Consider the following 15,733-nt stretch of genomic DNA (forward strand, 5'->3'; position numbering starts at 1 on the left):
AGTAACACACACACACACACACACACACACACACACACACACACACACACACCTGAGGACCCTCATCGCCCCCGAGAACATACTCGCCCCCGCCAGCGTGAGAGACACACACACACACACACACACACACCTGAGAAACCAATGATGGTGACTCCATTTCAACAGTTCACAATAATAATTTAATGGCTAAAACTGGTGTGTGTGTGTGTGTGTGCAGAAAGCGGAGAAGAGCGAGTTCCTGAGCTTCTTCTACAAGTACTGCATGCATGTGCTGACGGCTCCTCTGCTGGCCAACACCTCTGAAGAGGACCACGGTGAGACACTGACCTCAGAGCTGCAGGAGCTGAGCCGCGTGTCACTCCTCTCACTGACGTGTGTGTGTGTGTGTTTCTCCACAGATCTGACCGAGGGATCGGCGAGAGTCAACCCCGTGTGTCCAGGTACACGTCACGCCCCACACACACGTGTCACGCCCCACACACACGTGTCACGCCCCACACACACGTGTCACGCCCCACACACACGAGTCACGCCCCACACACACGTGTCACGCCCCACACACACGTGTCACGCCCCACACACACGTGTCACGCCCCACACACACGTGTCACGCCCCACACACACGTGTCACGCCCCACACACACGTGTCACGCCCCACACACACGAGTCACGCCCCACACACACGAGTCACGCCCCACACACACGTGTCACGCCCCACACACACGTGTCACGCCCCAACACACGTGTCACGCCCCACACACGTGTCACGCCCCACACACGTGTCACGCCCCACACACGTGTCACGCCCCAACACACGTGTCACGCCCCAACACACGTGTCACGCCCCAACACACGTCACGCCCCAACACACGTGTCACGCCCCAACACACGTGTCACGCCCCAACACACGCGCCCCACACACGCCACGTCGCGCCCCACACACGCCACGTCACGCCCCACACACGCCACGTCACGCCCCACACACGCCACGTCACGCCCCACACACGCCACGTCACGCCCCACACACGCCACGTCGCAACACGCGTGTCACGCCCCAACACGCGTGTCACGCCCCAACACGCCTGTCACGCCCCAACACGCCTGTCACGCCCCAACACGCCTGTCACGCCCCAACACGCCTGTCACGCCCCAACACGCCTGTCACGCCCCAACACGCCACGTCACGCCCCACACACGCCACGTCGCAACACGCCTGTCACGCCCCAACACGCCTGTCACGCCCCAACACGCCTGTCACGCCCCAACACGCCTGTCACGCCCCAACACGCCTGTCACGCCCCAACACACGCCGCGTCACGCCCCACACACACGTGTCACGCCCCACACACACGTGTCACGCCCCAACACGCCTGTCACGCCCCAACACGCCTGTCACGCCCCAACACGCCTGTCACGCCCCAACACGCCTGTCACGCCCCAACACACGCCGCGTCACGCCCCAACACACGCCGCGTCACGCCCCAACACACGCCGCGTCACGCCCCAACACACGCCGCGTCACGCCCCACACACGCCGCGTCACGCCCCACACACGCCGCGTCACGCCCCACACACGCCGCGTCACGCCCCACACACGCCGCGTCACGCCCCACACACGCCGCGTCACGCCCCACACACGCCGCGTCACGCCCCACACACGCCGCGTCACGCCCCACACACGCCGCGTCACGCCCCACACACGCCGCGTCACGCCCCACACACGCCGCGTCACGCCCCACACACGCCGCGTCACGCCCCACACGCCGCGTCACGCCCCACACGCCGCGTCACGCCCCACACGCCGCGTCACGCCCCACACGCCGCGTCACGCCCCACACACACACACGGAACATGCGTCATGCCTAACGTCACGCCACACGCATGTGCTCGACTGAGCGTGTCTGTGTGTCTCAGATAACTTCCAGACGGCGCAGCTGCTGGCTCTGATTCTGGAGCTGCTGACCTTCTGCGTGGAGCATCACACGTACCACATCAAGAACTACATCATGACTAAAGACCTGCTGCGGAGAGTGCTGACGCTCATGAACTCCAAACACACCTTCCTGGCGCTGTGTGAGTATCGCTCGCGTCATCATGATGGTCCTCGCTCTACACGAGCGTAAGCCACAGACGACCTGTTTAAAGAGGACCTGACATGCATCCACTAGGTGTTGCTGTAGTTCTCAGGCTCTATAGAACAGGTTTTCCTGCTTGAATGTTGATTATTTTCCCATATTCTCCATTGTTGCGGCTCCTCTCTCCCCAGTCTGTCAGTATTGTTCTGTTTTATCCCTTTTTTGGTATTGCTCATAATGTATAGTTTAGCCTGCATTTATATCATAGCTCTGAATGTGATGTTTGTTTGGAGAAGAATATTAGGCAGCATGTGATTATGTTTTGTCAATGAAATGCAGAACAAACACCTGATCTGATCGGATCAGTACCGGTTGGCATCAGACTGTAGTGGGGCTTGACTGAGTGTGTGTGTTGAGCAGGTGCCCTGCGCTTCCTGAGGAGGATCATCGGACTGAAGGACGAGTACTACAACCGCTACATCATGAAGGGAAACCTGTTCGAGCCGGTCATCAACGCCCTGCTGGACAACGGCACCAGATATAACCTGCTGAACTCTGCCGTCGTGGAGCTCTTCGAGTTCATCAGAGTCGTGAGTAGGGCTGGGGATCACTTTCTGTTCCGGTTCCACTAACATCATTGAACTACTGATAACCGCTGTGTTTGATCATCAGGAGGACATCAGGTCCCTCATCGCACACATCGTGGACCACTTCTACCCGGCGCTGGAGTCCATCGAGTATGTGCAGACCTTCAAGGGCCTGAAGGGCCGGTACGAGCAGGAGAAGGAGCGGCAGAGCCGAGGCCTGAGCAGGTGTGTGAGCGACACTACACACACACACACACACACACACTTACTCTCTTCTTCTCTTTGGTTGTCCATCGAAATCCGATGATGACGTCCACACCTTTTACGGTGAGATATTTGATGGCTGATCAGTCCTATCCTGGACCCACAAGCTCTATAGCATGAGGGCATATATGACACACACCGCTTGGTATACGCCGACCTTTGTGGAGGGATGAAGCCTCTTTTTATGAAAGACTACACCGAAGTCTCCCAAAGGAAGCCGATGCTGGTTTAATTCGGCTCTGGATTTCATTGTCGATGCCGCTGTCCTCAGAGAGAACTCTCCAGATATTTGGAAGATGGCACTACAGACACGGCTCACCCCGACAGTGCAGGCAGGTAATGTGGGACATCGGAACTCCCACTGTGGTGGTGTTGACCGTCATCCCTCACCGCCACAGCAAGGACCGCTAGAGGATCCTCCGGAGTACACCAGAGTAGTGCCGTAACATTACAGAGGTCATCTACAGAGGTCATCTACAGGTGTGTGTGGCTGGGTGTAGCCTCCTAACATTACAGAGGTCATCTACAGGTGTGTGTGGCTGGGTGTAGCCTCCTAACATTGCAGAGGTCATCTACAGGTGTGTGTGGTTGGGTGTAGCCTCCTAACATTGCAGAGGTCATCTACAGGTGTGTGTGGCTGGGTGTAGCCTCCTAACATTGTAGAGGTCATCTACAGAGGTCATCTACAGGTGTGTGTGGCTGGGTGTAGCCTCCTAACATTACAGAGGTCATCTACAGAGGTCATCTACAGGTGTGTGTGGCTGGGTGTAGCCTCCTAACATTACAGAGGTCATCTACAGGTGTGTGTGGCTGGGTATAGCCTCCTAACATTACAGAGGTCATCTACAGGTGTGTGTGGTTGGGTGTAGCCTCCTAACATTACAGAGGTCATCTACAGGTGTGTGTGGCTGGGTGTAGCCTCCTAACATTACAGAGGTCATCTACAGGTGTGTGTGGTTGGGTGTAGCCTCCTAACATTATAGAGGTCATCTACAGAGGTCATCTACAGGTGTGTGTGGCTGGGTGTAGCCTCCTAACATTACAGAGGTCATCTACAGGTGTGTGTGGCTGGGTGTAGCCTCCTAACATTACAGAGGTCATCTACAGGTGTGTGTGGCTGGGTGTAGCCTCCTAACATTACAGAGGTCATCTACAGGTGTGTGTGGCTGGGTATAGCCTCCTAACATTACAGAGGTCATCTACAGGTGTGTGTGGCTGGGTGTAGCCTCCTAACATTACAGAGGTCATCTACAGGTGTGTGTGGTTGGGTGTAGCCTCCTAACATTACAGAGGTCATCTACAGAGGTCATCTACAGGTGTGTGTGGTTGGGTGTAGCCTCCTAACATTGCAGAGGTCATCTACAGGTGTGTGTGGCTGGGTGTAGCCTCCTAACATTGCAGAGGTCATCTACAGGTTTGTGTGGCTTGGTGTAGCCTCCTAACATTACAGAGGTCATCTACAGGTGTGTGTGGCTTGGTGTAGCCTCCTAACATTACAGAGGTCATCTACAGAGGTCATCTACAGGTGTGTGTGGTTGGGTGTAGCCTCCTAACATTACAGAGGTCATCTACAGGTGTGTGTGGTTGGGTGTAGCCTCCTAACATTACAGAGGTCATCTACAGGTTTGTGTGGCTTGGTGTAGCCTCCTAACATTACAGAGGTCATCTACAGGTGTGTGTGGTTGGGTGTAGCCTCCTATCATTGCAGAGGTCATCTACAGGTGTGTGTGGCTGGGTGTAGCCTCCTAACATTGCAGAGGTCATCTACAGGTTTGTGTGGCTTGGTGTAGCCTCCTAACATTACAGAGGTCATCTACAGGTTTGTGTGGCTTGGTGTAGCCTCCTAACATTACAGAGGTCATCTACAGAGGTCATCTACAGGTGTGTGTGGTTGGGTGTAGCCTCCTAACATTGCAGAGGTCATCTACAGGTGTGTGTGGCTGGGTGTAGCCTCCTAACATTGCAGAGGTCATCTACAGGTTTGTGTGGCTTGGTGTAGCCTCCTAACATTACAGAGGTCATCTACAGGTTTGTGTGGCTTGGTGTAGCCTCCTAACATTACAGAGGTCATCTACAGAGGTCATCTACAGGTGTGTGTGGTTGGGTGTAGCCTCCTAACATTGCAGAGGTCATCTACAGGTGTGTGTGGCTGGGTGTAGCCTCCTAACATTGCAGAGGTCATCTACAGGTGTGTGTGGTTGGGTGTAGCCTCCTAACATTGCAGAGGTCATCTACAGGTGTGTGTGGCTGGGTTTAGCCTCCTAACATTACAAAGGTCATCTACAGGTGTGTGTGGCTGGGTTTAGCCTCCTAACATTACAGAGGTCATCTACAGAGGTCATCTACAGGTGTGTGTGGCTGGGTGTAGCCTCCTAACATTACAGAGGTCATCTACAGGTGTGTGTGGTTGGGTGTAGCCTCCTAACATTATAGAGGTCATCTACAGAGGTCATCTACAGGTGTGTGTGGCTGGGTGTAGCCTCCTAACATTACAGAGGTCATCTACAGGTGTGTGTGGCTGGGTGTAGCCTCCTAACATTACAGAGGTCATCTACAGGTGTGTGTGGCTGGGTGTAGCCTCCTAACATTACAGAGGTCATCTACAGGTGTGTGTGGCTGGGTATAGCCTCCTAACATTACAGAGGTCATCTACAGGTGTGTGTGGCTGGGTGTAGCCTCCTAACATTACAGAGGTCATCTACAGAGGTCATCTACAGGTGTGTGTGGCTGGGTGTAGCCTCCTAACATTACAGAGGTCATCTACAGGTGTGTGTGGTTGGGTGTAGCCTCCTAACATTACAGAGGTCATCTACAGAGGTCATCTACAGGTGTGTGTGGTTGGGTGTAGCCTCCTAACATTGCAGAGGTCATCTACAGGTGTGTGTGGCTGGGTGTAGCCTCCTAACATTGCAGAGGTCATCTACAGGTTTGTGTGGCTTGGTGTAGCCTCCTAACATTACAGAGGTCATCTACAGGTGTGTGTGGCTTGGTGTAGCCTCCTAACATTACAGAGGTCATCTACAGAGGTCATCTACAGGTGTGTGTGGTTGGGTGTAGCCTCCTAACATTACAGAGGTCATCTACAGGTGTGTGTGGTTGGGTGTAGCCTCCTAACATTACAGAGGTCATCTACAGAGGTCATCTACAGGTGTGTGTGGTTGGGTGTAGCCTCCTAACATTGCAGAGGTCATCTACAGGTGTGTGTGGCTGGGTTTAGCCTCCTAACATTGCAGAGGTCATCTACAGGTTTGTGTGGCTTGGTGTAGCCTCCTAACATTACAGAGGTCATCTACAGAGGTCATCTACAGGTGTGTGTGGCTTGGTGTAGCCTCCTAACATTACAGAGGTCATCTACAGGTTTGTGTGGCTTGGTGTAGCCTCCTAACATTACAGAGGTCATCTACAGAGGTCATCTACAGGTGTGTGTGGTTGGGTGTAGCCTCCTAACATTGCAGAGGTCATCTACAGGTGTGTGTGGCTGGGTGTAGCCTCCTAACATTGCAGAGGTCATCTACAGGTTTGTGTGGCTTGGTGTAGCCTCCTAACATTACAGAGGTCATCTACAGGTTTGTGTGGCTTGGTGTAGCCTCCTAACATTACAGAGGTCATCTACAGAGGTCATCTACAGGTGTGTGTGGTTGGGTGTAGCCTCCTAACATTGCAGAGGTCATCTACAGGTGTGTGTGGCTGGGTGTAGCCTGCTAACATTGCAGAGGTCATCTACAGGTGTGTGTGGTTGGGTGTAGCCTCCTAACATTGCAGAGGTCATCTACAGGTGTGTGTGGCTGGGTTTAGCCTCCTAACATTACAAAGGTCATCTACAGGTGTGTGTGGCTGGGTTTAGCCTCCTAACATTACAGAGGTCATCTACAGGTGTGTGTGGCTGGGTGTAGCCTCCTAACATTACAGAGGTCATCTACAGGTGTGTGTGGTTGGGTGTAGCCTCCTAACATTACAGAGGTCATCTACAGGTGTGTGTGGTTGGGTGTAGCCTCCTAACATTACAGAGGTCATCTACAGGTGTGTGTGGCTGGGTTTAGCCTCCTAACATTTTAAAAAGTCATCTACAGGTGTGTGTGGCTGGGTGTAGCCTCCTAACATTACAGAGGTCATCTACAGGTGTGTGTGGTTGGGTGTAGCCTCCTAACATTGCAGAGGTCATCTACAGGTGTGTGTGGCTGGGTTTAGCCTCCTAACATTGCAGAGGTCATCTACAGGTGTGTGTGGCTGGGTTTAGCCTCCTAACATTACAGAGGTCATCTACAGGTGTGTGTGGCTGGGTTTAGCCTCCTAACATTGCAGAGGTCATCTACAGGTGTGTGTGGCTGGGTTTAGCCTCCTAACATTACAGAGGTCATCTACAGGTGTGTGTGGCTGGGTGTAGCCTCCTAACATTACAGAGGTCATCTACAGAGGTCATCTACAGGTGTGTGTGGCTGGGTGTAGCCTCCTAACATTACAGAGGTCATCTACAGGTGTGTGTGGTTGGGTGTAGCCTCCTAACATTACAGAGGTCATCTACAGAGGTCATCTACAGGTGTGTGTGGTTGGGTGTAGCCTCCTAACATTACAGAGGTCATCTACAGGTGTGTGTGGTTGGGTGTAGCCTCCTAACATTACAGAGGTCATCTACAGGTGTGTGTGGTTGGGTGTAGCCTCCTTACATTACAGAGGTCATCTACAGGTGTGTGTGGTTGGGTGTAGCCTCCTAACATTACAGAGGTCATCTACAGGTGTGTGTGGTTGGGTGTAGCCTCCTAACATTACAGAGGTCATCTACAGAGGTCATCTACAGAGGTCATCTACAGGTGTGTGTGGTTGGGTGTAGCCTCCTAACATTGCAGAGGTCATCTACAGGTGTGTGTGGTTGGGTGTAGCCTCCTAACATTACAGAGGTCATCTACAGAGGTCATCTACAGGTGTGTGTGGTTGGGTGTAGCCTCCTAACATTACAGAGGTCATCTACAGAGGTCATCTACAGGTGTGTGTGGTTGGGTGTAGCCTCCTAACATTGCAGAGGTAATCTACAGGTGTGTGTGGTTGGGTGTAGCCTCCTAACATTACAGAGGTCATCTACAGAGGTCATCTACAGGTGTGTGTGGCTGGGTGTAGCCTCCTAACATTACAGAGGTCATCTACAGGTGTGTGTGTGGCTGGGTGTAGCTCCTAACATTACAGAGGTCATCTACAGGTGTGTGTGGTTGGGTGTAGCTCCTAACATTGCAGAGGTCATCTACAGGTGTGTGTGGTTGGGTGTAGCCTCCTAACATTGCAGAGGTCATCTACAGGTGTGTGTGTGGCTGGGTGTAGCTCCTAACATTACAGAGGTCATCTACAGGTGTGTGTGGTTGGGTGTAGCTCCTAACATTGCAGAGGTCATCTACAGGTGTGTGTGGTTGGGTGTAGCCTCCTAACATTACAGAGGTCATCTACAGGTGTGTGTGGTTGGGTGTAGCTCCTAACATTGCAGAGGTCATCTACAGGTGTGTGTGGTTGGGTGTAGCTCCTAACATTGCAGAGGTCATCTACAGGTGTGTGTGGTTGGGTGTAGCTCCTAACATTGCAGAGGTCATCTACAGGTGTGTGTGGTTGGGTGTAGCCTCCTAACATTGCAGAGGTCATCTACAGGTGTGTGTGGTTGGGTGTAGCCTCCTAACATTGCAGAGGTCATCTACAGGTGTGTGTGGTTGGGTGTAGCCTCCTAACATTACAGAGGTCATCTACAGGTGTGTGTGGTTGGGTGTAGCCTCCTAACATTGCAGAGGTCATCTACAGGTGTGTGTGGTTGGGTGTAGCTCCTAACATTGCAGAGGTCATCTACAGGTGTGTGTGGCTGGGTTTAGCCTCCTAACATTGCAGAGGTCATCTACAGGTGTGTGTGGCTGGGTTTAGCCTCCTAACATTACAGAGGTCATCTACAGGTGTGTGTGGCTGGGTGTAGCCTCCTAACATTACAGAGGTCATCTACAGAGGTCATCTACAGGTGTGTGTGGCTGGGTGTAGCCTCCTAACATTACAGAGGTCATCTACAGGTGTGTGTGGTTGGGTGTAGCCTCCTAACATTACAGAGGTCATCTACAGAGGTCATCTACAGGTGTGTGTGGTTGGGTGTAGCCTCCTAACATTACAGAGGTCATCTACAGGTGTGTGTGGTTGGGTGTAGCCTCCTAACATTACAGAGGTCATCTACAGGTGTGTGTGGTTGGGTGTAGCCTCCTTACATTACAGAGGTCATCTACAGGTGTGTGTGGTTGGGTGTAGCCTCCTAACATTACAGAGGTCATCTACAGGTGTGTGTGGTTGGGTGTAGCCTCCTAACATTACAGAGGTCATCTACAGAGGTCATCTACAGAGGTCATCTACAGAGGTCATCTACAGGTGTGTGTGGTTGGGTGTAGCCTCCTAACATTGCAGAGGTCATCTACAGGTGTGTGTGGTTGGGTGTAGCCTCCTAACATTACAGAGGTCATCTACAGAGGTCATCTACAGGTGTGTGTGGTTGGGTGTAGCCTCCTAACATTACAGAGGTCATCTACAGAGGTCATCTACAGGTGTGTGTGGTTGGGTGTAGCCTCCTAACATTGCAGAGGTAATCTACAGGTGTGTGTGGTTGGGTGTAGCCTCCTAACATTACAGAGGTCATCTACAGAGGTCATCTACAGGTGTGTGTGGCTGGGTGTAGCCTCCTAACATTACAGAGGTCATCTACAGGTGTGTGTGTGGCTGGGTGTAGCTCCTAACATTACAGAGGTCATCTACAGGTGTGTGTGGTTGGGTGTAGCTCCTAACATTGCAGAGGTCATCTACAGGTGTGTGTGGTTGGGTGTAGCCTCCTAACATTGCAGAGGTCATCTACAGGTGTGTGTGGTTGGGTGTAGCCTCCTAACATTACAGAGGTCATCTACAGGTGTGTGTGGTTGGGTGTAGCCTCCTTACATTACAGAGGTCATCTACAGGTGTGTGTGGTTGGGTGTAGCCTCCTAACATTACAGAGGTCATCTACAGGTGTGTGTGGTTGGGTGTAGCCTCCTAACATTACAGAGGTCATCTACAGAGGTCATCTACAGAGGTCATCTACAGAGGTCATCTACAGGTGTGTGTGGTTGGGTGTAGCCTCCTAACATTGCAGAGGTCATCTACAGGTGTGTGTGGTTGGGTGTAGCCTCCTAACATTACAGAGGTCATCTACAGAGGTCATCTACAGGTGTGTGTGGTTGGGTGTAGCCTCCTAACATTACAGAGGTCATCTACAGAGGTCATCTACAGGTGTGTGTGGTTGGGTGTAGCCTCCTAACATTGCAGAGGTAATCTACAGGTGTGTGTGGTTGGGTGTAGCCTCCTAACATTACAGAGGTCATCTACAGAGGTCATCTACAGGTGTGTGTGGCTGGGTGTAGCCTCCTAACATTACAGAGGTCATCTACAGGTGTGTGTGTGGCTGGGTGTAGCTCCTAACATTACAGAGGTCATCTACAGGTGTGTGTGGTTGGGTGTAGCTCCTAACATTGCAGAGGTCATCTACAGGTGTGTGTGGTTGGGTGTAGCCTCCTAACATTGCAGAGGTCATCTACAGGTGTGTGTGTGGCTGGGTGTAGCTCCTAACATTACAGAGGTCATCTACAGGTGTGTGTGGTTGGGTGTAGCTCCTAACATTGCAGAGGTCATCTACAGGTGTGTGTGGTTGGGTGTAGCCTCCTAACATTACAGAGGTCATCTACAGGTGTGTGTGGTTGGGTGTAGCTCCTAACATTGCAGAGGTCATCTACAGGTGTGTGTGGTTGGGTGTAGCTCCTAACATTGCAGAGGTCATCTACAGGTGTGTGTGGTTGGGTGTAGCTCCTAACATTGCAGAGGTCATCTACAGGTGTGTGTGGTTGGGTGTAGCCTCCTAACATTGCAGAGGTCATCTACAGGTGTGTGTGGTTGGGTGTAGCCTCCTAACATTACAGAGGTCATCTACAGGTGTGTGTGGTTGGGTGTAGCCTCCTAACATTGCAGAGGTCATCTACAGGTGTGTGTGGTTGGGTGTAGCTCCTAACATTGCAGAGGTCATCTACAGGTGTGTGTGGTTGGGTGTAGCTCCTAACATTGCAGAGGTCATCTACAGGTGTGTGTGGTTGGGTGTAGCCTCCTAACATTACAGAGGTCATCTACAGGTGTGTGTGGTTGGGTGTAGCTCCTAACATTGCAGAGGTCATCTACAGGTGTGTGTGGTTGGGTGTAGCCTCCTAACATTACAGAGGTCATCTACAGGTGTGTGTGGTTGGGTGTAGCTCCTAACATTGCAGAGGTCATCTACAGGTGTGTGTGGTTGGGTGTAGCCTCCTAACATTGCAGAGGTCATCTACAGGTGTGTGTGGTTGGGTGTAGCTCCTAACATTGCAGAGGTCATCTACAGGTGTGTGTGGTTGGGTGTAGCTCCTAACATTGCAGAGGTCATCTACAGGTGTGTGTAGTTGGGTGTAGCTCCTAACATTGCAGAGGTCATCTACAGGTGTGTGTGGTTGGGTGTAGCTCCTAACATTGCAGAGGTCATCTACAGGTGTGTGTGGTTGGGTGTAGCCTCCTAACATTGCAGAGGTCATCTACAGGTGTGTGTGGCTGGGTGTAGCCTCCTAACATTACAGAGGTCATCTACAGGTGTGTGTGGCTGGGTGTAGCCTCCTAACATTACAGAGGTCATCTACAGGTGTGTGTGGTTGGGTGTAGCTCCTAACATTGCAGAGGTCATCTACAGGTGTGTGTGGCTGGGTGTAGCCTCCTAACATTACAGAGGTCATCTACAGGTGTGTGTGGTTGGGTGTAGCTCCTAACATTGCAGAGGTCATCTACAGGTGTGTGTGGCTGGGTGTAGCCTCCTAACATTACAGAGGTCATCTACAGGTGTGTGTGGTTGGGTGTAGCTCCTAACATTACAGAGGTCATCTACAGGTGTGTGTGGTTGGGTGTAGCTCCTAACATTGCAGAGGTCATCTACAGGTGTGTGTGGCTGGGTGTAGCCTCCTAACATTGCAGAGGTCATCTACAGGTGTGTGTGGTTGGGTGTAGCTCCTAACATTGCAGAGGTCATCTACAGGTGTGTGGTTGGGTGTAGCTCCTAACATTGCAGAGGTCATCTACAGGTGTGTGTGGTTGGGTGTAGCTCCTAACATTGCAGAGGTCATCTACAGGTGTGTGTGGTTGGGTGTAGCCTCCTAACATTACAGAGGTCATCTACAGGTGTGTGTGGTTGGGTGTAGCTCCTAACATTACAGAGGTCATCTACAGGTGTGTGTGGCTGGGTGTAGCTCCTAACATTACAGAGGTCATCTACAGGTGTGTGTGGTTGGGTGTAGCTCCTAACATTGCAGAGGTCATCTACAGTTGTGTGTGGTTGGGTGTAGCTCCTAACATTGCAGAGGTCATCTACAGGTGTGTGTGGTTGGGTGTAGCTCCTAATATTGCAGAGGTCATCTACAGGCGTGTGTGGTTGGGTGTAGCTCCTAACATTGCAGAGGTCATCTACAGGTGTGTGTGGTTGGGTGTAGCCTCCTAACATTACAGAGGTCATCTACAGGTGTGTGTGGTTGGGTGTAGCCTCCTAACATTACAGAGGTCATCTACAGGTGTGTGTGGTTGGGTGTAGCTCCTAACATTGCAGAGGTCATCTACAGGTGTGTGTGGTTGGGTGTAGCCTCCTAACATTACAGAGGTCATCTACAGGTGTGTGTGGTTGGGTGTAGCTCCTAACATTGCAGAGGTCATCTACAGGTGTGTGTGGTTGGGTGTAGCTCCTAACATTGCAGAGGTCATCTACAGGTGTGTGTGGTTGGGTGTAGCTCCTAACATTACAGAGGTCATCTACAGGTGTGTGTGGTTGGGTGTAGCTCCTAACATTGCAGAGGTCATCTACAGGTGTGTGTGGTTGGGTGTAGCCTCCTAACATTACAGAGGTCATCTACAGGTGTGTGTGGTTGGGTGTAGCTCCTAACATTGCAGAGGTCATCTACAGGTGTGTGTGGTTGGGTGTAGCTCCTAACATTGCAGAGGTCATCTACAGGTGTGTGTGGTTGGGTGTAGCTCCTAACATTGCAGAGGTCATCTACAGGTGTGTGTGGTTGGGTGTAGCTCCTAACATTGCAGAGGTCATCTACAGGTGTGTGTGGTTGGGTGTAGCTCCTAACATTGCAGAGGTCATCTACAGGTGTGTGTGGTTGGGTGTAGCTCCTAACATTACAGAGGTCATCTACAGAGGTCATCTACAGGTGTGTGTGGTTGGGTGAGGTGAAGGGTTGCCTAAAGTCGCCGGTGTTATCCTTCAGCAGGGTGTGGATGGTGTCCGAGTTATCGTCAAACCAGTGTTGGTGGTTCTTGCTCTTGTAGCCGATGGATTTGCTGCATCGTTGAGCGCAGAGCTAATATAGTTCGCTGTGTTCTCTGAGCTCAGACAAGTTTCCGGCTAAGTTTCTCAGCTAGGAAACGTCAAAAACTCACTTCTTGCTTCTATGGTTACCAAGCGGTTACAGTTTAGCCTCTTTTTATTGGGCTTTTGCCGCCGCAAGGATTGAGCTTGGCCACAGTCATACGATGGTCGGTCCAGCACTCTGCACCTCTCATGGCACGAGTGGACGCTTCACACACACCCTGTGCACACACACTACTGCACTGGATGCTTCACACACACCCTGTGCACACGCACTACTGCACTGGACGCTTCACACACACCCTGTGCACACACACTACTGCACTGGACGCTTCACACACACCCTGTGCACACGCACTACTGCACTGGACGCTTCACACACACCCTGTGCACACACACTACTGCACTGGACGCTTCACACACACCCTGTGCACACGCACTACTGCACTGGACGCTTCACACACACCCTGTGCACACACACTACTGCACTGGACGCTTCACACACACCCTGTGCACACGCACTACTGCACTGGACGCTTCACACACACCCTGTGCACACACACTACTGCACTGGACGCTTCACACACACCCTGTGCACACACACTACTGCACTGGACGCTTCACACACACCCTGTGCACACACACTACTGCACTGGACGCTTCACACACACCCTGTGCACACACACTACTGCACTGGACGCTTCACACACACCCTGTGCACACGCACTACTGCACTGGACGCTTCACACACACCCTGTGCACACACACTACTGCACTGGACGCTTCACACACACCCTGTGCACACACACTACTGCACTGGACGCTTCACACACACCCTGTGCACACACACTACTGCACTGGACGCTTCACACACACCCTGTACACACACACTACTGCACTGGACGCTTCACACACACCCTGTGCACACACACTACTGCACTGGACGCTTCACACACACCCTGTGCACACACACTACTGTACTGGACGCTTCACACACACCCTGTGCACACACACTACTGCACTGGACGCTTCACACACACCCTGTACACACACACTACTGCACTGGACGCTTCACACACACCCTGTGCACACACACTACTGCACTGGACGCTTCACACACACCCTGTGCGCACACACTACTGCACTGGACGCTTCACACACACCCTGTGCACACACACTACTGCACTGGACGCTTCACACACACCCTGTGCACACACACTACTGCACTGGACGCTTCACACACACCCTGTGCACACACACTACTGCACTGGACGCTTCACACACACCCTGTGTGCACACACTACTGCACTGGACGCTTCACACACACCCTGTGCACACACACTACTGCACTGGACGCTTCACACACACCCTGTGCACACACACTACTGCACTGGACGCTTCACACACACCCTGTGCACACACACTACTGCACTGGACGCTTCACACACACCCTGTGCACACACACTACTGCACTGGACGCTTCACACACACCCTGTGCGCACACACTACTGCACTGGACGCTTCACACACACCCTGTGCGCACACACTACTGCACTGGACGCTTCACACACACCCTGTGCACACACACACTACTGCACTGGACGCTTCACACACACCCTGTGCACACACACACTACTGCACTGGACGCTTCACACACACCCTGTGCACACACACTACTGCACTGGACGCTTCACACACACCCTGTGCGCACACACTACTGCACTGGACGCTTCACACACACCCTGTGCACACACACTACTGCACTGGACGCTTCACACACACCCTGTGCACACACACTACTGCACTGGATGCTTCACACACACCCTGTGCACACACACTACTGCACTGGACGCTTCACACACACCCTGTGCGCACACACTACTGCACTGGACGCTTCACACACACCCTGTGCACACACACTACTGCACTGGACGCTTCACACACACCCTGTGCACACACACTACTGCACTGGACGCTTCACACACACCCTGTGCACACACACTACTGCACTGGACGCTTCACACACACCCTGTACACACACACTACTGCACTGGACGCTTCACACACACCCTGTGCACACACACTACTGCACTGGACGCTTCACACACACCCTGTGCACACACACTACTGCACTGGACGCTTCACACACACCCTGTGCACACACACTACTGCACTGGACGCTTCACACACACCCTGTGCACACACACACTAACACACACACACTAACACAGCTTGCTCTTCTCCAGGTACCGCAGAGACGCGCGCTCCTTCGAGGAGGACGAGGACATGTGGCTGAACGAGGAGGAGGAGGAAGAGGAGGACGTGTCGGACACCGGCTTCGACAAGAGCAAGAGCGACTACGGCAAGTTCATGGAGAGCGAGAAAGGTATTCCTGCTTTCAGTCG

General features: G+C 52.5%; 1 protein-coding gene across 1 annotated transcript in view; it reads left to right on the forward strand.

Annotated features, from left to right (window-relative positions):
* The window catches only part of ppp4r3b (protein phosphatase 4, regulatory subunit 3B), a gene marked incomplete at its 3' end in the record, with an annotated part of 28,571 nt that extends 12,857 nt beyond the window's left edge, over nucleotides 1-15,714 (forward strand). Inside the window, exons 10-15 of the mRNA XM_079639915.1 lie at nucleotides 218-314; nucleotides 399-440; nucleotides 1,915-2,073; nucleotides 2,496-2,665; nucleotides 2,748-2,887; nucleotides 15,575-15,714. Coding sequence (XP_079496041.1) covers nucleotides 218-314; nucleotides 399-440; nucleotides 1,915-2,073; nucleotides 2,496-2,665; nucleotides 2,748-2,887; nucleotides 15,575-15,714 — 748 coding nt within the window. The remainder of the gene's footprint in view (nucleotides 1-217; nucleotides 315-398; nucleotides 441-1,914; nucleotides 2,074-2,495; nucleotides 2,666-2,747; nucleotides 2,888-15,574) is intronic.
* Nucleotides 15,715-15,733: the final 19 nt, after the last annotated feature.

The sequence above is a fragment of the Phoxinus phoxinus genome (genome assembly GCF_949152265.1).
Source record: "Phoxinus phoxinus genome assembly, contig: scaffold_110, whole genome shotgun sequence".
NCBI lineage: Eukaryota > Metazoa > Chordata > Actinopteri > Cypriniformes > Leuciscidae > Phoxinus > Phoxinus phoxinus.